The following is a 25,377-nucleotide window of genomic DNA, read 5'->3' on the forward strand; positions in this document are numbered from 1 at the left end:
AAATGATGCTATGACTACCAGACAATCGACCCACAGTTAGGCCGTAACTAACAGCATTAGTGAATCTCTGTTATATAGTGAGCTAGGGTCAGCCAAATCATGGGTGGTGTGAGCAGTATGTCCTTTATATGGTCCTGTTTTCCTGGATCACACAAGGCAATCTGAAACAGGCCTAAAAGCTGTTATCTTATCACAATATAATTATATTCCCCCTAAACTATAAGAAGCAAACTCTGTCAGGCAAAGCAAAGACACAGAAATTTAAAAAGGCTAATTTCCCTGGGTTGAGGGCAGCATTTCAGGGCATAAACTGGGAGCAGCTACTGTCACATAATAATACTGAGGATAAATGGGAGAGCTTTAAATCCACATGAGTAATTGCACAAAAAATGTGTTCCTTTAGGTAACAAGCATAAATGGCTAAAATTAAACCCCCCATGGTTTACAGCTACTGAAAAAAGGGCATTAAAAGACAAAAAAAAGGGCATTTAAAAAATTCTAATCTGAGGGGTCAGCTGTAGCCTTTGAAGTTTGCAAAGGGCTTAAAAAATCTGTAAAAAGGAGATAAAATTAGCAAAAATACTAAACGAACAGCAGGTAGCAAAAGAGATCAACACAAATCCCCAAAAATTATTTAAATATATAAATGCTATAAAACCAAGGTCTGAGCAGGTAGGTCCCCTAAATAATAGTAAAGGGGGGGTTAGTTGCTGAAGATAAGGAAAAAGGCAGAGTTACTAAATATTTTTTTTAGCTCTGTTTATACAAAAGAAGAGAAAGGAGCTGATATCTGTGGTGCTGGGGCTGTTAGTACATCCAGTAATATACTTAATTGGCTAACTGTAGTTCTGGTCCAAGATAAGTTAAATAAGGTAAATGTTAACAAGGCTCCGGGTCCAGATGAATTACACCCAAGAGTGCTTAATGAGCTCAGTTCAGTCATTGCTGTGCCCCGTTTATAATTTTTTTAAGATTCTCTAGGTACTAGTACAGTGCCAAGTGATTGGCGCAAGGCAAATGTGGTGCCCATACTGAAAAAGATCTATGTCCTCCACAGGTAATTATAGACCAGTTAGTTTAACTTCTGTTGTGGGAAAAATGTTTGAAGGACTCTTAAGGGACTATATACAGGAGTATGTGACTGTAAATAATATTATAAGTGATAACCAACATGGGTTTACCAAGGACAGAAGTTGTCAGACTAACCTGATTTGTTTTTATGAGGAGGTGAGTAGTCGCCTGGACAGAGGGGCGGCTGTGGATGTAGTGTTTCTGGATTTTGCAAAGGCTTTTGATACTGTCCCTCATAGATGTTTAATAGGTAAAGTAAGGTCTATAGGCTTGGAAAGTATAGTTTGTAATTGGATTGAGAACTGGATAAAGGACCGAGTCCTGAGAGTTGTGGTCCATGATTCCTATTCAGAATGGTCCCGGGTTATAAGTGGTATACCCCAAGGTTCAGTGCTGGGTCCTCTATTATTTTATTTATTTATTAATTATATCAAGGACAGGATTAATAGCATCATTTATATTGTTGCAGATGACACTAAGTGTAGTACTGTACAGTCTATGGAAGATGTCCATAAACTACAAGCTAACTTGAACACTGAGTGATTGGGCATCAACTTGGCAAATGAGGTTCATTGTGGATAAATGTAAAGTTATGCATCTTGGTAGTAATCTATGTGCTTCATATGTCCTAGGGGATGTAACACTGGGGGAGTCACTAATAGAGAAGGATTTGGGTGTCCTTGTAGATCATAGATTGAATAACAGCATACAATGTCAATTAGCTGCTTCTAAGGCCACCAGGATATTGTCATGCATTAAACGAGACATGGACTCGCGGGGCAAGGATGTAATATTACCACTTTACAAAGCGTTGGTGCGGCCTCATCTGGAATATGTAGTTCAGTCCTGGGCACCAGTCCATAAAAAAGACGCTCTGCAGCTGGAAAAATTACAGAGGAGAGTGACTAAACTGATAAGGAACATGGAGGGTCTTAGTTATGACAAAAGATTTAAAGAATTTAATTTATTTAGTCTTGAGAAGAGACGTCTAAGGGGGCACATGATTAACCTATACAAATATAAATAGGCCATACAAAAAATAAGGTGAAAAACTGTTCCATGTAAAATGCCCTCAAAAGACAAGGGGCACTGCCTCCGACTGGTGAAGAAAAAGTTCAGTCTCCAGAAGCGTCAAAGCTTCTTTACTGTAAGAACTGTGAATTTCAGGAATAGACTTCCTCCGGACGTGGTCACAGCAGGAACAATGGACAGTTTTAAAAAGGGTTTAGATGAATTCTTAAACATAAACAACAATGCTTATGAAAATGTGTAGAAATCTTAATTCCATTTCCTTCTGGGATTCGCGTCCCCACCTATCCCTTGGTTAAACTTGATGGACTTATGCCTTTTTTCAACTGTATTAACTATGTAACTATCTTGGCGTGACAACCCCTGTAAATTTAACAGCGGTCAACATCATGGCGGTCAACATCATGGCGTGGACACCAATTATAGTGAGGAACAGAAGTATTTGAACACCCTGCGATTTTGCAAGGTCTCCCACTTAGAAATCATGGAGGGGTCTAAAATTCAAATTGTAGGTGCATTTCCACTTTGAGAGACAGAATAATAAAAAAAAATCAGGAAATCACATTGTATGATCTTTAAAGAATTTATTTGTCTTGCACTGCTGAACATAAGTATTTGAACACCTGAGAAACAGCAAGAATTCTGGCTCTAAAAGACTTGTTACTGTGCCTTTAAAAAGTCCACCTCTACTCCACTCATTAATCTAACTTAGTAGCACCTGTCTGAGCTCTTTAAAGACACCTGTCCACTCCACAGTCAGTCAGATGCCAACTACTACCGTAGGCGAGACCAAAGAGCTGTCGAAAGACACCTGAGACAAAATTGTGGACCTCCACATGGCTGGAAAGGGCTACGGGGCAATTGCAAAGCAGCTTGGTGAAAATAGATTAACTGTTGGAGCAATTGTTAGAAAATGGAAGAGGCTAAAGACGACTGTCAGTCTCCCTCGGACTGGGGCTCCATGCAAGATCTCACCTCGTGGGGTATCTCTGATGATAAGAAAGATGAGGAATCAGCCCAGAACTACAAGGGAGGAGCTGGTCAATGACATGAAGAGAGCTGGGATCACAGTTTCAAAGGTCACTGTCAGTAGAACACTACACTGTCATGGTTTCAAATCATGCATTGCACAGAAGGTTCCCCTGCTCAAGTCATCACATGTCCAGGCCTGTCTGAAGTTTGCCAATGACTATCTGGATGATCCAGAGGAGGCATGGGAGAAAGTCATGTGGTCAGATGAGACCAAAGTGTTTGGAGGAAAAAGAAGGATGAGTTGCACCCCAAGAACACCATCCCTACTGTGAAGCATGGGGGTGGTAACATCATGCTTTGGAGTGCTTTTCTGCGAAGGGGACAGAACGACTGAACTGTATTAAGGAGAGGATGAATGGAACCATTTATTGTGAGATTTTGAGCAACAACCTCCTTCCCTCAGTCAGAGCATTGAAGATGGGTTGTGGCTGGGTTTTCCAACATGATATTAACACTGATTTTCTCAGGTGTTCAAATACTTATGTTCAACAGTGCAAGACAAATAAATTCTTTAAAAATCATACAATGTGATTTCCTGAATTTTTTGGGGAATGCAGCTACAATGTAAATTTCAGACCCCCCTATGATTTCTAAGTGGGAGAACTTGCAAAATCACAGGGTGTTCAAATACTTCTGTTCCTCACTGTATAAAGAAGAGTCTACTTAAATTTAAATTTATTCAGGGAAAATGACATGCATGCACAGAAGTGAAAGTGATGCCAGAATACATCTGGTATAGCGTAATATAATTGTCTTACTGCTTTTATATTTTTAGCTTCATTCAGAGCTTTCTTTAGCAATCTATAAAGCACCTCTCCTCCATGAAGAAATAAACTGCCACAGTTGTGCTCCTTATTGTCTAGGTACTAGAGAGATAGTTTTTTCTTTGCCCATTGTCACTCTATTTCAGCTAGATCTCTGAAAGGAGAATCTATACTTTGCAAGACGTATTAGTCTACTTTCACACTCGCGTTTTGGCTTTCCGTTTGTGAGATCTGTTCAGGGCTCTCACAACTGGTCCAAAACGGATCAGTTTGCATTCTAATGCATTCTGAATGGAAAAGGATTTGCTCAGAATGCATCAGTTTGCATCAGTTCAGTCTCCATTCCGCTTTGGAGACGGACACCAAAAAGCTGCTTGCAGCGTTTTGGTGTCCGTCTGATAAAACTGAGCCAAACTGATCCGTCCTGGCACACAATGTACACAATGTTTTCACTGACACAATCTGGCACAATAGAAAACGGATCCGTCCTCCATTGACTTTCAATGGTGTTCAAGACAAATCCGTCTTGGCTATGTTAAAGATAATACAAACGGATCCATTCAGAACGGATGCAGACGGTTGTAATATCTGAACAGATCCGTCCATGACGGATCCACACAAAACGCGAGTGTGAAAGTAGCCTTAGAGAGTAGAATTGAAACGACTCTGCTCTAAATGCTAAATCAACTTAACCATCTCAGCTCCCCTAGCTTAAACACCCTTAATGACCAGGCCACTTTTTACACTTCAGCACTACACTACTTTCACTGTTTATTGCTCGGTCATGCAACTTACCACCCAAATGAATTTTACCTCCTTTTCTTCCCACTAATAGAGCTTTCATTTGGTGGTATTTCATTGCTGCTGACATTTTTACTTTTTTTGTTATTAATCGAAATTTAACAAAATTTTTGCAAAAAAATGACATTTTTCACTTTCAGTTGTAAAATTTTGCAAAAAAAACGACATCCATATATAAATTTTTCTCTAAACTTATTGTTCTACATGTCTTTGATAAAAAAAAAATGTTTGGGTAAAAAAAAAATGGTTTGGGTAAAAGTTATAGCGTTTACAAACTATGGTACAAAAAAGTGAATTTCTGCTTTTTGAAGTAGCTCTGACTTTCTGAGCACCTGTCATGTTTCCTGAGGTTCTACAATGCCCAGACAGTAGAAAACCCCCACAAATAACCCCATTTCGGAAAGTAGACACCCTAAGGCAGGCATCTCAAACTCGCGGCCCTCCAGCAGTTGTAAAACTACAACTCCCACAATGCCCTGCTGTAGGCTGATACCTGTAGGCTGTCCGGGCATGCTGGGAGTTGTAGTTTTGCAACAGCTGGAGGGCCGCGAGTTTGAGATGCCTGCCCTAAGGTATTCGCTGATGGGCATAGTGAGTTCATAGAACTTTTTATTTTTTGTCACAAGTTAGCGGAAAATGATGATTTTTTTTTTCATACAAAGTCTCATATTCCACTAACTTGTGACAAAAAATAAAAACTTCCATGAACTCACTATGCCCATCACGAAATACCTTGGGGTGTCTTCTTTCCAAAATGGGGTCACTTGTGGGGTAGTTATACTGCCCTGGCATTTTAGGGGCCCTAATGTGTGGGAAGTAGTTTGAAATCAAAATGTGTAAAAAATGCCCTGTGAAATCCGAAAGGTGCTCTTTGGAATGTGGGCCCCTTTGCCCACCTAGGCTGCAAAAAAGTGTCACACATCTGGTATCGCCGTACTCAGGAGAAGTTGGGCAATGTGTTTTGGGGTTTTATTTTACATATACCCATGCTGGATGAGATAAATATCTCGGTCAAATGCCAACTTTGTATAAAAAAATTGGAAAAGTTGTCTTTTGCCGAGATATTTCTCTCACCCAGCATGGGTATATGTAAAATGACACCCGAAAACACATTGCCCAACTTCTCCTGAGTACGGCGATACCAGATGTGTGACACTTTTTTGCAGCCTAGGTGGGCAAATGGGCCCACATTCTAAAGAGCACCTTTCAGGTTTCACAGGGCATTTTTGACACATTTTGATTTCAAACTACTTCTCACACATTAGGGCCCCTAGAATGCCAGGGCAGTATAACTACACCACAAGTGACCCCATTTTGGAAAGAAGACACCCCAAGGTATTTCGTGATGTGCATAGTGAGTTCATGGAAGTTTTTATTTTTTGTCACAAGTTAGTGGAATATGAGACTTTGTAAGAAAAATAAAAATAAAAAAAAATCATCATTTTCCGCTAACTTGTGACAAAAAAATAAAAAATTCTAGGAACTCGCCATGCACCTCATGGAATACCTTGGGGTGTCTTCTTTCCAAAATGGGGTCACTTGTGGGGTAGTTATACTGCCCTGGCCTTTTAGGGGCCCTAATGTGTGAGAAGTAGTTTGAAATCAAAATGTGTAAAAAATGCCCTGTGAAATCCGAAAGGTGCTCTTTGGAATGTGGGCCCATTTGCCCACCTAGGCTGCAAAAAAGTGTCACATATCTGGTATCGCTGTACTCAAAAGAAGTAGGGCAATGTGTTTTGGGGTGTCTTTTTACATATACCCATGCTGGGTGAGAGAAATATCTCAGCAAAAGACAACTTTTCCCATTTATTTATACAAAGTTGGCATTTGACCAAGATATTTATCTCACCCAGCATGGGTATATGTAAAATGACACCCCAAAACACATTCCCCAACTTCTCCTGAGTACAGCGATACCACATGTGTGACACTTTTTTGCAGCCTAGATGCGCAAAGGGGCCCATATTCCTTTTAGGAGGGCATTTTTAGACATTGAGATTCCAGACTTCTTCTCACGCTTTAGGGCCCCTAAAATGCCAGGGCAGTATAAATACCCCACATGTGACCCCATTTTGGAAAGAAGACACCCCAAGGTATTCAATGAGGAGTAAGGGGAATTCATAGAAATTTTTTTTTTTTGGCACAAGTTAGCGGAAATTTATTTATTTTTTGTTTTTTCTCACAAAGTCTCCCTTTCCGCTAACTTGGGACAAAAATTTAAATCTTTCATGGACTCAATATGCCCCTCACGGAATACCTTGGGGTGTTTTCTTTCCGAAATGGGGTCACATGTGGGGTATTTATACTGCCCTGGCATTTTAGGGGCCCTAAAGCGTGAGAAGAAGTCTGGAATATAAATGTTTAAAAAAATTTACGCATTTGGATTCCGTGATGGGTATGGTGAGTTCATGTGAGATTTTATTTTTTGACACAAGTTAGCGGAATATGAGACTTTGTAAGAAAAATAAATAAATAAATAATTTCCGCTAACTTGGGCCAAAAAAATGTCTGAATGGAACCTTACAGGGGGGTGATAAATGACAGGGGGGTGATCAGGGAGTGTATATGGGGTTATCACCCCCCTGTCATTGATCACCCCCCTGTAAGGCTCCATTCAGACGTCCGTATGTGTTTTGCGGATCCGCGGTGTCTGTGTTTTGCGGATCCACGGATCCGCAAAACACATACGGACGTCTGAATGGAGCCTTACAGGGGGTGATCAATGACAGGGGCGTGATCAATGACAGGGGGGTGATCAGGGAGTCTATATGGGGTGATCACCCCCTGTCATTGATCACCCCCCTGTACGGCTCCAGACGTCCGTATGTGTTTTGCGGATCCGATCCATGTATCCGTGGATCCGCAAAACACATACGGACCTCTGAATGGAGCCAGCCTTACAAGGGGGTGATCAATGACACTGGGGTGATCAGGGAGTCTATATTGGGTGATCACCCCCCTGTAAGGCTCCATTCAGACGTCTGTATGTGTTTTGCGGATCCGATCCATGTATCCGTGGATCCGTAAAAAACATACGGACGTCTGAATGGAGCCTTACAGGGGGGTGATCAATGACAGGGGGGTGATCAGGGAGTCTATATGGGGTGATCAGGGGTTAATAAGGGGTTAAAAAGTGACAGTGGGGGTTGGTGTACTGTAGTGGTGTTTGGTGCTACTTATTACAGGGCTGCCTGTGTCCTCTGGTGGTCGATCCAAGCAAAAGGGACCACCAGAGGACCAGGTAGCAGGTATATTAGACGCTGTTATCAAAACAGCGTCTAATATACATGTTAGGGGTTAAAAAAAATCGCATCTATAGCCTGCCAGCGAACGATCGCCGCTGGCAGGCTGTAGATCCACTCGCTTACCTTCCGATCCTGTTCACAGGAAATCTCGCGTCTCGCGAGATGACGCATAGATGCGTGACTCCGCCTGGAGCTGCCGCCTCCGGAACGCGATCCTGCGTTAGGCGGTCCGGAGGCGGTTAAACCAAACTCTTCATGGAACTCATCCTTATTGAGAAGTTAAATAATGGTAATGAAACCAATAATGGGTGTATTTATTTAACAGGAATCGTTCTTAACAAGTTCAAGACCAGGCCATTTACCCCCTTCCTGACTAGACGCATTTCCTTTTTTTTGTTATTTAACCCTTTGGCTACCAGCGCCGCACATGTTCGGCGCAGGTGCGATGTGTAAAGATGACGCCCGTTCGCATGTCCAGCGGGTGCCATGAACGGCAGATCTCTGCTGTTTCATACAGCAGAGACCTGCGGCTAATTACCGTGATGCCGATCGTGGTAATTAAATGCTTTAGATGCCGTGATCAAGTGAGATCACGGCACCTAAATGCACAAGAACCCGGAAGCTTGCGCTTCCGGGCTTCCTACCGATACCCTGTGTGTCCAATCTGGGCATAGGCCGTTGCACTGAATACTGTAAGCATTACCGATAAGGCGAACAGTAATCAAGCTGCAATTCTTATTTTGGCCACCAGATGGCAGGCCAGGATAAGAAATGAGCAAAAGTACCGTATTTTTCGCCCTATAAGACGCACCTGCCCATAAGACGCACCTAGGTTTTTGAGGAGGAAAATAAGAAAAAAAATATTTTTAACAAAAAGGTATGCTTTCGGTGGGTTTTGAACTAATGGTGGTCTGTGGATGACACTATTATGGGGGATCTGTTGAGGACACTGTTATGGGGGATCTGTGGGTGACACTTTTATGGGGGATCTGTGGGTGACACTGTTATGGGGATCTCTGGATGGCTCTTATTGGGGTCTCTGGATGGCACTGTTATGGGGATCTGTGGATGACACTGTTATGGGGGATCTGTGGATGACACATATATGTGTCATCCACAGATCCCCTCCATAACAGTGTCCCTGTAGTGTGAATGACCCCCAATACAGGGGGTGGGGGTCGCATCTGGTTTTATGACAGCGTGGCCCATGCAGTGACTGTATTCTACTACACGGACCCCGCTCACTGTATATACCGTAATCTTATCTATAATTGTAGGCATTGTTAATATATACAAATTCAGGGTAATCAGCGCCTGTATTACTTACAACAAGCGCTCGGTAGCAGAGAGGAGGGAGGAGGCAGGCCGGGAGGATTGGCGCTGGCAGCGTGAGTCACTACGTCATGCGCCCACGCCACCTGCTTCATTCATAAAGTGGGCGGCGCAGGCGTGTGACGTAGTGACTCACGCTGCCAGCGCCCGTCCTCCCGTCCTGCCTCCTCTTTGCTACCGAGCGCTTGTTGTAAGTAATACAGGTGCTGATTACCCTGAATTTGTATATATTAACAATGCCTACAATTATAGATAAGATTACGGTATATACAGTGAGCGGGGCCCGTGTAGTAGAATACAGTCACTGCACGGGCCCCGCTGTCATTATAAAACCAGATGCCGACCCCCAGCCCCTCCTCCCTCTCAGCTGATACACCCGCGGCGCGGCGTATCATTGACAGTTCGGCAAAATGCAGCATTCGCCCCATAAGACGCACTGCTATTTCCCCCCCCACTTTTGGAAGGGGGGGAAAGTGCGTCTTATAGGGCGAAAAATATGTAAGCAAAATAAGCTAATAAAATATTTCTGATAGACCAAAATTAAAAATTTAAAAAACTAAATGTAATAAACTCATACACTCACCTAAAGAATTATTAGGAACACCATACTAATACGGTGTTTGGACCCCCTTTTGCCTTCAGAACTGCCTTAATTCTACGTGGCATTGATTCAACAAGGTGCTGATAGCATTCTTTAGAAATGTTGGCCCATATTGATAGGATAGCATCTTGCAGTTGATGGAGATTTGAGGGATGCACATCCAGGGCACGAAGCTCCCGTTCCACCACATCCCAAAGATGCTCTATTGGGTTGAGATCTGGTGACTGGGGGCCATTTTAGTACAGTGAACTCATTGTCATGTTCAAGAAACCAATTTGAAATGATTCGAGCTTTGTGACATGGTGCATTATCCTGCTGGAAGTAGCCATCAGAGGATGGATACATGTTCTCATTCTGTTTACGCCAAATTCGGACTCTACCATTTGAATGTCTCAACAGAAATCGAGACTCATCAGACCAGGCAACATTTTTCCAGTCTTCAACAGTCCAATTTTGGTGAGCTCGTGCAAATTGTAGCCTCTTTTTCCTATTTGTAATGGAGATGAGTGGTACCCGGTGGGGTCTTCTGCTGTTGTAGCCCATCCGCCTCAAGGTTGTGCGTGTTGTGGCTTCACAAATGCTTTGCTGCATACCTCGGTTGTAACGAGTGGTTATTTCAGTCAACGTTGCTCTTCTATCAGCTTGAATCAGTCGGCCCATTCTCCTCTGACCTCTAGCATCCACAAGGCATTTTTGCCCACAGGACTGCCGCATACTGAATGTTTTTCCCTTTTCACACCATTCTTTGTAAACCCTAGAAATGGTTGTGCGTGAAAATCCCAGTAACTGAGCAGATTGTGAAATACTCAGACCGGCCCGTCTGGCACCAACAACCATGCCACGCTCAAAATTGCTTAAATCACCTTTCTTTCCCATTCTGACATTCAGTTTGGAGTTCAGGAGATTGTCTTGACCAGGACCACACCCCTAAATGCATTGAAGCAACTGCCATGTGATTGGTTGACTAGATAATTGCATTAATGAGAAATAGAACAGGAGTTCCTAATAATTCTTTAGGTGAGTGTATATGAGGCACATAATGATCACAAAAAAAAAAGTTACATTTGCACACACTATAGGGAAAAAAAAGGAGGCTAGGAAAAAATACGAGGAGGCCACTACATTGGTGCGTAAGGCATATACAAGTTTTTTACAGAATCCCACAGAATTTAATAAAATTCTTTGGGTGACTGCTAAACATAATTTTGACTACTGCCTGGAAAGGCAGGAAAGATGGTTCGGAGACTACCAAAGGGCAAATTTTTTCGTCATGGTAATAAGGCAGGGCGGTTGCTAGCCAACTTAACTCGCCCGTTTAATAAGCAGGCACTATTACATCCTCTAAGGGATAAAACAGGACAATTGTGTACTCAGCCGAACGACATAATGGAGACTTTGGGAGAATTTTTCCAGACGTTGTATACGAGGGACCCCTTTGATACCCAGAGAGCATATTATCTCCTGAGAAAGGTTAAACTGCCCCAGCTTTCGACGGAAGTGCTAGAAACGCTTAATAGGGAGGAGGAATTAGTAACAACCATAAAAACCCTTTCAAATAACAAGGCGCCGGGCCCCGACGGGTTTCCCGCAGAGTTTTATAAGGCATTAATACAAAAGCTGTCACCGACGTTAACTAGTCTATTTAACGCCATTATGAAGGGAGGGAGCTTACCAGAGGCTGGCAAAGTGGCCTATATAAAGATACTCCCAAAACCAGGAAGAGATTTGACTCAGCCGGGCTCATATAGGCCGATATCTTTGATCAACCAAGATATTAAGATCCTGTCCAAAATCTTAGCAAATAGACTGGCTCTCTGTGTGTCTGAGTTAATAGGCCCCCACCAAGTAGGATTTATGCGGGGTAGATCGGCGGTGACCAATATTCGCAAGGTTCTAGCGGTTTTAAATAGCAGCGGGAGCAGTGGTCAGGAGTATAAATCAGCGCTGTTAGCAATTGATGCCGAGAAGGCTTTCGATAATGTAAGCTGGCAGTGGCTGGACATGGTGCTAGACAAGGTCAATATTAAAGGCAACTTTAGAAACTATTTAGGGGCGTTATATGAAGATCCTCAAGCGAGAGTGTATGTACCGGGCTTTTTATCGAAAAAATTATACTCAGCAAGGGCACGCGACAAGGGTGCCCTTTGTCCCCCTTACTTTTTAACCTGGCAGTCGAACCCCTAGCTCGATTGTTGGTAAACTCTGATACCTTTAAGGGAATAAAAGTGGGTAAAAATGAGTTGAAAGTGACTTGTTTCGCAGACGACATCCTGATATACCTAGAGTCTCCGGAACTTCATTTAGACCAGGTGCTGGAGACATTGATCTCATATGGGAAATTAACCGGCTACAAAATCAATGTGGCCAAGAGCCAGCTTTTGCTCCTGGGCCAGGGGACATATCAAGATAATCAAAATCAATTTAGGGTTGAAATCCGAAAAGATTATCTAACTTATCTGGGGATCAAAATAAGGGTCACACCGAAATCGGTGTATACGTTGAACTGCCCCCCTCTTTTCTCAAAGATAGAGAGGGAATTGGAAAAATGGCAGGATTTACCCTTGTCTCTGTGCGGAATGGCGCACCTAATAAAAATGGTCAGCTTCCCAAAATTGCTTTACCCGCTACAAACGATCCCATTGCTATTGAAGCACACAGACACTTTGCGGATGCAAAAGGCATTTAACCGCTTCCTGTGGAAATCTAAAAGGCCCCGCATTGCATATGCAAAACTGATGATGCTGAAATGGGAGGGAGGGTTACAACTGCCAAATATTCGCCATTATAACCTAGCGGCTCTTTTTCGCCATGTAAGAGATTGGGTGTGGGGGACAGGACATCACTCGGCAATTAAGATAGAACAGGAATTAGCCGGCTTGTGGAACCTGGAGGCCTTGCTGCATACAAAATTGAGAGATGTTCCTGCATCAGCCAGACAATCTATTCTGTTAAAAGACACCATAATGGTGTGGAAGTCGGTTAGGAAGATATATGGGCTCCCTTTCTATATATCGCCCATGATGCCATTATGGACACTGCCTTCCTTCCCGCAAGGTAGAGAGAACATGTTGTTTCGGGAATGGAGGAATAAAGGGATTACCAAACTTAGGGACTTGCTGGGAACCTGTGGCCAGGAATTGCTGACATGTGAACAGCTGAAAGAAAAATATGACTTGGCTGATGCAGACTATCTCCCTTTCCAACAAATTAAGAGCTACTGTAAAGCTCAGTCAGGTTCGTTAGGTGACTCTGAAAAACGTACGTGGTTCGTGGCTATACTGGGCAGAGATGGCACATTTATGTCCCTCTCAGAGATGTACTGAAAACTACATACCATACAAACGATAGGCTTAGTGAAAGGAGCTTTCAAAACATGGAAAAAGGGAATTAAATGATCAAAACAAATCAAAAATGAGGGAAGGTCTTGACCTAGTAAGGCGAGCGGTGTACAATGAGCAATGGAGGGAGACACAACTAAGGATTATCCACAGGGCGACGTACGCCTTTAATTTGTCATATCGTGATGCCCCGGCCCATTACCTGCGACATTGCCCCAAGTGCGACCTCTCAGGGGCTGGTCTTCTACATGCTTTGTAGGAGTGCCCGAGGGTGCAACTGCTATGGCAATGGTCGGTAGAAGCAGTGAAAGAGATATGGGGAGAGACAGTGGGACTAACACCACAATTTTTCATTACATACCTAAGAATCAGGAAGAAGAAATAGGGACAGTAGTGGCGACAAGAGGGATACATATCTTATTGATGTCAGTGAAAAAATCCCTTTTACGACACTGGCTGCAAACAGAAATACCGTTATGGGAAGAGTTGGTTGGTACTATGAAGAATGTGCTATATCTAGAAAGACTGGAGATAGAGCCGGATAAGGAAGGATTGATCGAGAAATACCTCAAGAAGTGGAGGGAATTCATTGAGAAGCAATTGTCTACTTGTGAAATCAAGGAACTTATGGCCCCCTTCAAGTTGACTAAATGGTACTTGTAGGCACAACTGGCGAATAGATTGGGGAAGTTGGCAGTATAGAGTAATACAGGATAGGTCTAAGCTGAAGACAGGATGTAGTATAAGACAGAAAGGATAAGAGATTACCACAGACTCAGACTAGTGTTCACGGTGTTGGGCAAAGTTGGGGGAGAGGGGTTTATGGGGGGGGGGGGAGCAACAAATTGAAAAATTGTGAATTGAGAAACATAAAGGATACCCTGTTGTATTGTTATAAGCTGATATTTGCTGGAAAACGCTAACTTTGTATGTTGTTATATGCTTATAATATACCGAATATATGAAAGATTCTCAATTCAATAAAGAGAATAAAAAATAAATAAAAAAAGTAAAAAAATTATATAAAAATTCAAATCACCCTCTTTCCGTATAATTAAAAAATAAATACCTAAATAACAATAAATATAAACATTATGGGTATCAACGTGACAAAAAAATGCCCATACTAATAAAATAGAAAAATGTATTCCAATACGCCAAATGGTGTAACTGAAAAAAGAGTCAAAATGGCCTATTTGCCATTTTTTCATTGCTTCTCTTACCCGAAAAATGAATAAAAATGTGATCAAAAAGTCACGCATACTCCCAAATGGTATCAATTAAAAGTACAGATTGTCCTGCAAAAAATTTGCCCCTAAACAGCTCAGTAGACATAAGTATAAAAAAGTTATGGGGTCAAAATATGGTGATGTAAAAAAAAGTTTAAATTTATTTTGACACTATTTAGTCATAAAGAATCTATACATATGGGGTATTGTTGTAATCGTACTGACCCAGAGAATGAAGGGCATGGGTCAGTTTTTCCGTAAACAAAACGCTGTTGGAATAAAACCTGTAAAACGGTGGAGGGATTTATTTATTTTTTTTCCAATTCCACCCATTTGGAATTTTTTCCCCACTTCCCACTACATTTTATGCCATAATTAATGGTCACAAAAAATATGCCCTCATACAGCTATGTGACCGAAAAGATAAAAAAGTTATGACTCACGGAAAATAGGGAAGAAAAATTAAAACGCGAGAACGAAAAAACCTCCGGTAGCCAAAGGTTTAAATAATTGTTGCTGTTTTTATGATGATAAATGGGACTTTTAGCAGACATTTTGGGAGATTCTGAGTTAGGGTACTTTTACACTTGCGTTGTTTGATTCCGGCAGGCAGTTCCGTTGCCTGAACTGACTGCCTGATCAGGCAAACTGTATGCAAACGGATGTAATTTTTTCTGACTGATCAGGCATTTTTCAGACTGATCAGGATCCTGATCAGTCTGAAAAATGCCTGATCAGTCAGAAAAATGCATTGCAATACCGGATCCGTTTTTCCGGTGTCATCAGGCAAAACGGATCCGGTATTTTTTTTCTTCTCATTTTTAAAGGTCTGCGCATGTGCAGACCGGAAGGACGGATCTGGCATTCCGGTATTTTGAATGCCGGATCCGGCACTAACACATTCCTATGGAAAAAAATGCTGGATCCAGCATTCAGGCAAGTTTTCAGTCTTTTTCGCCGGAGATAAAACCGTAGCATGCTACGGTTTTCTCTTTTGCCTGATCAGTCAAAAGGACTGAACTGAAGGCATCCTGATGCATCCTGAACGGATTGCTCTCCATTCAGAATGCATGGGGATATGCCTGATCAGTTCTTTTCTGGTATAGAGCCCCTGTGACGGAACTCTATGCCGGAAAAGAAAAACGCTAATGTGAAAGTAGCCTAACCCAGTTGTGCTTGGTTCTGTTATTTTCAACTCAGTTACTTTGGTAGTAAGGCTACCACTAATGAAAACCTGTCTAGAGTCTTTACTCCCTTTGAGGTTTTATGTTTGTAATCATCTGCTCCATTTGGGGATATCTTTGCACTTATGGGCTGTCGCTTGAGGAGATAGTGGAAACTCTTCTACCTTATATTTCAGCTTTACAGCAGAATGTAGTGAAGTAACTATCCTCCACTGATTGGGTAAGGGCCCTCCACTTGACACAAAATTCTTACCAGATGTCGCTAGAATCCAGTCTGGTTGCATTTGCTATTCCCTTCTTATTGGCATCTATGCTGGAGATGAAGGAATGATAACAGGGACATATTTGGTGTAGTTGTTTCAAAACTGTTCTGAAATGATGTTTGTTCTCTATTCACACTGTTCAACTTATGTTTGCTTCATTGACTATTATACCTGACCCTTGAAGTCAGACATACTATACTTTGCTGCTACCTGGTTAATGAGCTGTAGGGCTTGGAAGGCCTGATTTCCCTCCCTCCAGGGCCCACTTGCCTGCAGAGTTTAACTGCATTATGTTTGTGGAGGACATGATTGCAACAGAGATGACCAGTTATTCTGCTCTGACTCAGTAGCAGTCTTGGGTTAGTTTCATGCTTGGCTCTCCTATGTTTTGGTACCTAGAAGTTCTTTCTAGACAAACCTCTACAATTTGAGCTCATGAAGTATCGTTGTATTTGTCACCTGATTATGCTCCTTCATGTTCTCTTTCCTTATTTTATGTTGTCTGTATTGTTGTCACAGCCTCTGTTGTGTGCGCCGTGACACCATTGCCGTGCATGCTTGTTGCAGCATGTAGGTGGCTCCTCCTTTCCCCTGGGTCCTTCCCTGTCTGGTGCCAGAGGGGTTAATTATCTGGCTGGTTTGGTTTTAGGTGTGCCTTGGGTGTGGCCTTTTGGCTCTTTATATGTTGTGTTGTGAGCTTGAGATCAGTTGCCCTTCAGCCTTTGCGAGAGCTGGAGTGCTGCTCCTATCCTGGATATACCATCTGTCCAGTGGGAGGGCCTCCTAGCTAGACATCGATATCACCATGATGTCTCCCCTATGTTCCCTCTGTCCTTTTCCCATCCTCACCTGTTTGTCTTGTTTGGTGTGGTTGGTGTTTTCGGTGTGTGTTTATGTCTAGTTTGGTGTTCCATGTCTGGGATGTTTGGTGTTGAATTCCAGCATGGTTGCTAGACATTTCCACTGTCTATCTGTCGTTCCTCCGGAATGTGGTTTCTGGGTTCCCCGGAGGGGGAATCACAAGTAGGTCAGCAGCTTTGCCTGGGGCCGCCATGCTTCCTGTCTGCATGGGGGTCCGGTGGTTGTTGTGGCCGCGGTGATAAGTGCATGTTGTTTCTTGGCTCTTACCTGCCGATCCAGTGGCTGTTCACTGGCTGTCCCTTTCCTTGTAGCTAGGTCAGTGGAGACTCATGTTCATCTGCGTCTGGGATGAACAGGTCGTCTCCTGCTCCTAGCCTCATTGCAGGGATCTTCAGGGTGACTCAGGGTCTGAGGTTCCTGTGTATGAGCCCACCTACCATCTGGGTTTGCTCAAACGGTTAGGCGTGAGGGCCAGGATTAGGGCGGCATTAGGAGGTGACCTGCTCCCTTTTCCTGGTGTCCAGGCCTAACTGCTTCCTCGTTCTCCTCACTTTACGGTGGGGAGTTTCCCCCCACTCCCCACCGTGACAATTGTCTTGTCGTGTATTTTCTTGTGTTTATAATTTTTGTTTTTTATGTATTCGGAAAGGTTGTTACTCAGGTTCTTTTTTCATGGGATTGGGTTCTATAAATCATGTACAATCACTTTCCTTGCCGTTTCTCTCTATGTATTTAATATACTTTTGCTGCATAAGCTTGTACTCTTGACTTTCAATAAAACTTGATTTAACAAAAAAAAAACAAACACATGGTACCCCAAGAATTAAATATAATGATTACACTATCCTGGCAATTAGATTAAAATCAGTTTTACACAATTGGAATGATTCCAATAGTAGTAATCGAAATTGTGAAAGCTCTTGGCTAGAATATAATGATGTAAATCAAGGTAGTACATGATATGTAAAGAAAAATATATGCACATATTTTTTTTTTTATGAAGATCATACATCTAGATGTAAAATAAAGAAACAGAATACAAACAATATGAGAAAAGTATGATAAATGAATTTCCTGAGTAATACATTTACAGTTCTTACCTTACCTCTTCTTACCTTAATGTGCACAGGCATTCCAAGAAACCCTCTCCATCTAGCTTCAACATAAAGCAAATCCACTCATTCAATGAACTTTCTACACAAGTATTTATTCCTGTGGATTCCTTAAGAGGTTTGTTATTTATTTCAAATTGATATTTATTGTCCTGCCATGAGAGATTTTGTTTGCCAGCATTTTCTGCAATATAATTGTTCTAATTATTCTTAGGGATATATTTCTTCTTTTTTTTTTTTTTTATGGAAAGAATATTAATGTGTGTCCTGGTCCTAGTCAAAGCCATGATATTGCTTTTAATTCGAAAAGTTTCACATCTGTATCATGGCCATATGTTAGCATCTGCATTGATGACCGTAACGCCAGACCCTAGTGAAGTTCTACTAGACCAAAAAGATCAACAACATATTGAACAATATCTTTTGATCTATTATGCAACTAGTTTTGTGTTTAATGTATTTAACTAGATGGCCAAATTCATTGAATTGTACAATCTTCCATATTTCAATGATCACAAACAAGATGCTGACAGATTTATCTTTATTATGTAATATTTAATTTATTGCTGACATTTTATTGCTTAGTTTACAATTTTATTCTGTTTTATGCATTACACTAAAATGGGTACTGGAGGAACATTTAAAGGGAATCTGTCACCAGCGACCACCTTATTCAAGTGTTTGCATAGACACATAGCTGTGATTCACCGGATTTAAAATGCTATTTTTATTTTGTTGATCCAAGGCTCCATTCCCAAGTTAAGATGCTTTTTCTTAACTTGCAAATTAGACCTTTGGTGCAATGAGGATGTCACTGTTGCTCTTGTTACACCCAAGCTCCACCCACGCTCCACTTATTTCTATGGCCAGCCCCTAACTGGCTGCTTTGATTGACAGGGCCAAGCAGTGAAAAAGCAAGGGAGGGGCTGTCAACAGAAAGGAATAGAGCTTGTGTACAACAAGGACCAGGGGCAGATTAAGTGCATGATAGGCCCGGGGCTGTCTACCCAACTTGGGCCCCCCCCCCCCCCCTCCATTTTAGTTTAGTTTTTTTTTTTTGTATGAAGAGGCTGTGGTGCTTCATGGGCGCCACAGTCTCTTCTTAGGCCATATGACATCTTCAGACCCCAAAATACCCCAAATTGGGTCCTAAACTGAAAAATTTGGTCGCCAAATTTAAAATACATATAATTGTAATAAAAAAGACATGGAGGAGAATACAGCACCACATACCTCTTACATCCAGTGACATCTCCTGTCATGTAGACCTTCTCTTTCCTCTTCTCCTCCATTTGACCCAGACCACCATGGCAAATTCTTTTAGCCGCATCTCGTCTCTACAGTTTGTAACACAGACACGTTAGATTTCTAAATTTTTCCATCAACCTTCTCATCCTGGTGTCCCCACAATGTCATCCTGCCACCCCCAATACTGTGCCCGTTGTGCCCCCCAATGCCCCAGGAACTATACTGCTGAAAAAATAGTGACCCTAATAGACATAATTGGGGTAATTTATCAAACTGGTGTAAAGTAGAACTGGATTTCCAAAAGAGCTGTCAAATATGAAAGGTGGAATCTGATTGGCTGCTATGGGCAACTAAGCCAGTTCTGCGGTACACCAGTTTGATAAATTACCCCAAATGTTCCTATAGTGTCCACAGCAGCTATAATGTCCCCTAGAGTGCCCCGAGTAATAATACCACCCTCTATTGTCCTCCAGGCAATAATCCCTGTATAGTGTCCCCAGAAATAATAGAATTGCCCCTACAGTGCCTCCCCAATAGCAATACCCCCATATAGTAATTTCCACCACACTGCCCCCACATAGTAATCCCCCCATAGTAATTTGCCCCCACAGTAATTTTCCCCCACACAGTAATTTGCCCCCACACAGTAATTTCCCCCAAACTGCCCCCATATAGTAGTTTGCCCCCACACAGTAATTTGCCTTAAACTGCCCCCACATAGTCATTTTCACCACACTGCCCCCACATAGTAATTTTCACCACACTGCCCCCACATAGTAATTTTCCCCCACACTGCCCCCACATAGTAATTTTCCCCCACACTGCCCCCACATAGTAATTTTCCCCCACACTGCCCCATATAGTAATTTTCCCCCACACTGCCCCCACATAGTAATTTGCCCCCACACTGCCCCATCTAGTAATTTTCCCCCACATAGTAGTCCCTCTCATAATTATTTGCCCCACATAATAATTTGCCCCCACATAGTATTCCCTCCCATAATAATTTGCCCCCACACTGCATCCACATAGCAATTTGCCCCCACACTGCCCCCACATAGCAATTTGCCCCCACACTGCCCCATCTAGTAATTTGCCCCCACATAGTATTCCCTCCCATAATAATTTGGTCCCACACTGCCCCCACATAGCAATTTGCCCCCACACTGCCCCCACATAGCAATTTGCCCCCCACACTGCCCCATCTAGTAATTTGCCCCCACATAGTATTCCCTCCCATAATAATTTGGCCCCACACATAGCAATTTGCCCCCACACTGCCCCCACATAGCAATTTGCCCCCACACTGCCCCATCTAGTAATTTGCCCCCACATAGTATTCCCTCCCATAATAATTTGGCCCCCACATAGCAATTTGCCCCCACACTGCCCCCACATAGCAATTTGCCCCCACACTGCCCCATCTAGTAATTTGCCCCCACATAGTATTCCCTCCCATAATAATTTGGCCCCACACATAGCAATTTGCCCCCACACTGCCCCCACATAGCAATTTGCCCCCACACTGCCCCATCTAGTAATTTGCCCCCACATAGTATTCCCTCCCATAATAATTTGGCGCCATACAGCCCCCACATTCTCCCCCCCTGTACTCAATTTATCTTCCCTAATATGTCATCCTGTGTGTCCCCCCCAAAGTAGGCACATGAAATAAAAAAATAAAAAATGAACAAAAAATTAAAAGATAAATACTCACCTATGTCCAGGGCCAGGCACTTGCTCGCAGAAGAAGGCAGGATGAGTCAGGCGCGTCACAGTGCTGCGTCCCGGCACAGGCGCGCGATGACGTCATCACGCACGCCTGCGCCGGGATTTCACTACCGCATAGGCCTCAGGCCTACAAGGCCTGAAGCCTATGGCGGTGATCGGCGACGGGACAGGGAGCTATGTGCTCCCGTGCCCCGCCGCAGTATGTGGGCGTTCGGGTCAGCGTTGGGCCCCCCAGCGGTGCTGGGCCCGGGGCTGCCGACCCGAACGTCCCTATTGTAATCCGCCACTGACAAGGACCTAATTTGCATATTACGGGAAAAAGTATCATAACTTTGGAACAGAATCTCAGATCAACAAAAGAAAACCAGTGTTTAACCAGGTGAACTATTGGGGTCATTTATTAAGACCAGTGTTTTAGACTTAATAACCCTGTGCGGGTGCTTGTTGTGCCAGCCTCTACATAACTTAGGCTACTTTCACACTTGTACTTTCCCTTTCCGCTATTGAGATCCATCATAGGATCTGAATAGCGGGGGAAAACGCGTCCGTTTTGTCCCCATTCATTGTCAATGGGGACAAAACTGAACTGAACGAGACGGAATACACGAGAATGCATTCTGTTCCGTTTGGTTGCATCCCCATCGCAGACAGAATAACGCTGCAAGCAGTGTTTTTTTGTCTGCGATGTGGTGCGGAGCAAGACGGATCCGTGCTGACACACAATGTAAGTCAATGGGGACGGATCCGTTTTCTCTGACACAAATAGAAAACGGATCCATCCCCCATTGACTTTCAGTGGTGTTCATGACAGATCCGTCCTTGTTATGTTAAAGATAACGGATGCAGATGGTTGCATTATCAGAACAGAAGCGTTTTTGCTGATCCATGACTGATCAAGCAAAAACACTTGTGTGAAAGTAGCCTTAGGCTACTTCCACACTTGTGTTTTTGCCTGATCCGGCAGGGGTCACCAAAATGCTTCCGTTACTGATAATACAACTATCTGCATCTGTTATGAACGGAAAGTCAATGGGGAACGGATCAATGTTCTATTTGTGTCAGAGAATACGGATCCGTCCCGTATGGGAACGCAACCAAACGAAACGGAATGCTTTTTGGAGCATTCCGTTTTGTTCAGGTATGCTTTGTTCCCATTGACAATGAATGGGTCCAAACTGAAGCGTTTTTCTCCGGTATTGAGATCCTATGACAGATCTTAATACCAGAAAAGAGAAACGCTAGTGTAAAAGTAGCCTTAGTTGCTGGCTGTGCGACTTGCTTAAATCTACGCCAGCTACCTTGCTGGCGTAGATTTAGAAATCATAGAAAAATATGCCCAATTGCATAGATAGGTTTAGAGTAGGTCCTGCCTGACTAAGACCACCTTGGCGCTGGTAGGTGGGCACAGATGTGTTTTGATCAAAAAATTTCTTAGCTGAGGGTCTCAGATTTTATAATATCAGAATGAGGGCTTAGTCCAGATGTTTGCATCTATTGTGTTAGTGCATTATTTTCTGTGATTTTTCTTTTATAAATGTAGCCATGCACATTCGCATATTTATTGATTAGATGGTGCAGGATGTTTTTTTTTTTTTATCTTTGATTTTTGATTATTTTCTAGTATACACTTGAGGGAGTGGCACCTTTAAGTGTGAATGCGCTTCTATTTTATCTTGGGAGTAGCATTTTTGTGCACTTTTGCCCTGCTTATCCCACAGATGACCTTGATTAGGTGGTACATATAGCTGTGAGTGCTCTTCCTCTCATTGGTTGCTTGGTGCACACAGAGGTAACAAGAAATAGCACACTGTATGTGCAGGGTCTGCTCTCCTGAATGTACAGTAGATGCCCAACGGCATAGATAGGTTTAGAGTAGGACCTGCCTGACTTTGATAGGCGGTCACAGATGTGTTTTGATCAAAATATATTGGCTAAGAGTCTCAGATTTTATGAATTGAATAGAATGAGGGCTTAGTCTATACATAATGTTTGCATCTATTGTGTTAGTGCATTATTTTCTGTGATTTTGGTGTAGTCATTTTCTATGCAAAGAACAGGCGTAGAATATGATAAATGAGACGTGCAAGCCGGCCTGCCCCCTTCTCCGCCCATGCCACGACCCTTTTCTCCACCATCTCGAAAAAATGGCGTGAGTGGGGTAAAGTCAAAGATTTAGCAGCAAATCCCTTTTGTGACCAAATCTACAACAAAAGTATGCCAAAAAGTGTTGTACTTCTCATCATAAATGACCCTCTATGTGTCTATGAAGAGTCCTTAGTAGGGAGGATGCTGGTGACAGATTTGCTTTAAAATGGTATCACTAAAGTATAATGCAGGGCTGGGACAAGGTCCACCACCAACAGATGCTGATCTGCGCAAGTGCGCCCCCCCCCCCCCCCCCCCCCCCCCCCCGTCTACCCCACCAGACATTTAGATGTTATTTATTCCTGCAGCTCTGATGATCACTGATCAGTAGATGACTCAAGTCAAGCTTTCCCCCCGCCATTTAGATATGTATGTTTGTTATTAATCAGACATCCACCCCAACCTCCCGGGGCGTTCCTTGTAATTTTACCCCATCCAGAACCCCATCAGACCTCAGATCAGACGGAAAAGAATATTATCTTTATTTAAGAACTATCTTACTTCACTTCAGGGCAGACTCTCACGCTCTATCCCTGCTGGGGCCTGGGCTGGGTCGTGACAGAGTGCTGTGCTGCTGCCCGCGCTGCTCCTGGTCTCCAGAGGGCACACATGTGACCTGACTGCATACATCGCGTCAGGTCAAAGTGCGCGCTGTACGCAGCCAGTCAGGCAAGTGACTGAGCAGAGACCAGAGCAGCAGAGCGGCCGAGCCAGGAGGCGGAGTGGGGAGGGAGCACGTAAGTCAGTGCCAAGTGCTCACTACTCCCTCCGTCCTCCAGCGCGGCCCGCAGGCGTGGCAGCAGCAGCGACGTGGTTAGTGGCCTGCCTGCCGCCCAGAGGCTGGGAGCTGGCCTGCGCCCTGAGGCTGGAGCCTCCCCAGCCTCTGTGTCGGCCCGGCCCTGGTATAATGACATACTTTTATTTAGAGATTACATTTTTTTATGTCTAATTCCTAAAAAAAAAAAAAAAATTCTGAATCAATTCTACTCAAATCAGATACACTCCAATTGGCCCGAAAATTGGTATATAACACACTGAGGTCTCTTAGGCTTTTCTTTATCTTTTTTTAAATTTTTTATTATGAATTCTTTCTCTCCCCTCCTCTCCCCCCTTTAAGTTTTTGAACGCAAATACATCAATAGCAAGTAATGTCAGAGTGCACTGGCATAACTATAGGGGTCGCAGTTATAAGATGCACTGCATTCTATAAAGGGAATACTAGTGAGCGCTTCCATAAAGAAATCTCTCACTAGTCTGCAGGAGGAGGGGCGAGAGAAGCACTGTGAGCGCTGTACAGTACTTACCCCTCCTCCTGCTCGCTCTTCCCGGGGCCGGTGCTGCTGTGTCCTGGCTGCCTGCAGCGTCAGGACGTACATAGCGCACTCTGACCTGATGCTGCAGGAGGTCAGGTGACTGCAGCGCAGGACCTGAGAAAAGATGAGAGCCCAGGAGACAGCCTGACCGGAAGAGGAGCGGCACAGCAGGAGAGGTAAGTTTGTTTATTTATTTTATAGTCAGATCTGAGGTCTGATATGGGGGTCTGAAGAGTCTGATTGGGGGTCTGAAGAGTCTGATTGGGGGTCTGATTATGGGGTCTGAAGGGTCTGATTATGGGGTCTGAAGGGTCTGAGTGGGGGGTCTAAAGGGTCTGATTGGGTGTCTGAAGGGTCTGATTGGGGGTCTAAAGGGTCTGATTGGGGTCTAAAGGGTCTGATTGGGGGGCTGAAGGGTCTGACTGGGGGTCTAGAGAAGTTTAATGGGGATCTGGAGGTCTAATGGGGGTCCGATTGGGGGTTTGGAGGTCTAATGGGGGTCTAGAGATCTAGTAGGGGTCAGATATGGGAGTTTTTGAGGTCAAATGGGGGTCTGGAGGTCTGGTCTGAGGTCTAATGAGGGTCTGGAGGTCTAATAAGGGTCTTATATGGGGGTCTGGAGGTCTAATGGGGTCTTATCTGAGGTGTAATAATGGGGCTGGGTCTGACATTGAGGTCTAATGGGGGTCTTATATGGGGGTCTGGAGGTCTAATAGGGGTCTTATCTGAGGTCTATTATTGGGGCTGGGGCTGACATTGAGGTCTGATATGGGGTCTGACAGAGGTCTAAAGGGGGTCTGGTCTGAGATGGGGGGGTCTCATCTGGGGTTTGATATGGGGGTCTGATCTGAAAGGTAAGGGGGTATTTTTTTGTACTGGCACATTATCTGAAACGAGACACAGCTGAAAGAAGTCACCATGGCAGTCTGGTCTGAAGGAGAAGATAAGGAAAGAGAATATCTACATCAGAGGAGACATCACTGGATGGAAGAGGTACATATGTGGGGCTGTATTACCCTGTATGTTTTGAAGCACTGTATGTAATGTTTTCCAAGTATGTCTTTAAAGGGGTTGTCCA

At 43.4% G+C, this 25,377-nt stretch overlaps 1 protein-coding gene across 2 annotated transcripts in view; it reads left to right on the forward strand.

The window, feature by feature from the left end:
• PKD1L1 (polycystin 1 like 1, transient receptor potential channel interacting) overlaps positions 1-25,377 on the forward strand; it is a 492,422-nt gene that overhangs the window by 237,120 nt on the left and 229,925 nt on the right. For both annotated transcript variants that reach the window (XM_040432599.1, XM_040432598.1), the window contains exon 38: positions 17,880-17,980. In XM_040432599.1, the coding sequence (XP_040288533.1) occupies positions 17,880-17,980 (101 nt within the window). The remainder of the gene's footprint in view (positions 1-17,879; positions 17,981-25,377) is intronic.

Source organism: Bufo bufo, chromosome 5 (genome assembly GCF_905171765.1).
Source record: "Bufo bufo chromosome 5, aBufBuf1.1, whole genome shotgun sequence".
NCBI classification, from domain to species: Eukaryota; Metazoa; Chordata; class Amphibia; order Anura; family Bufonidae; genus Bufo; species Bufo bufo.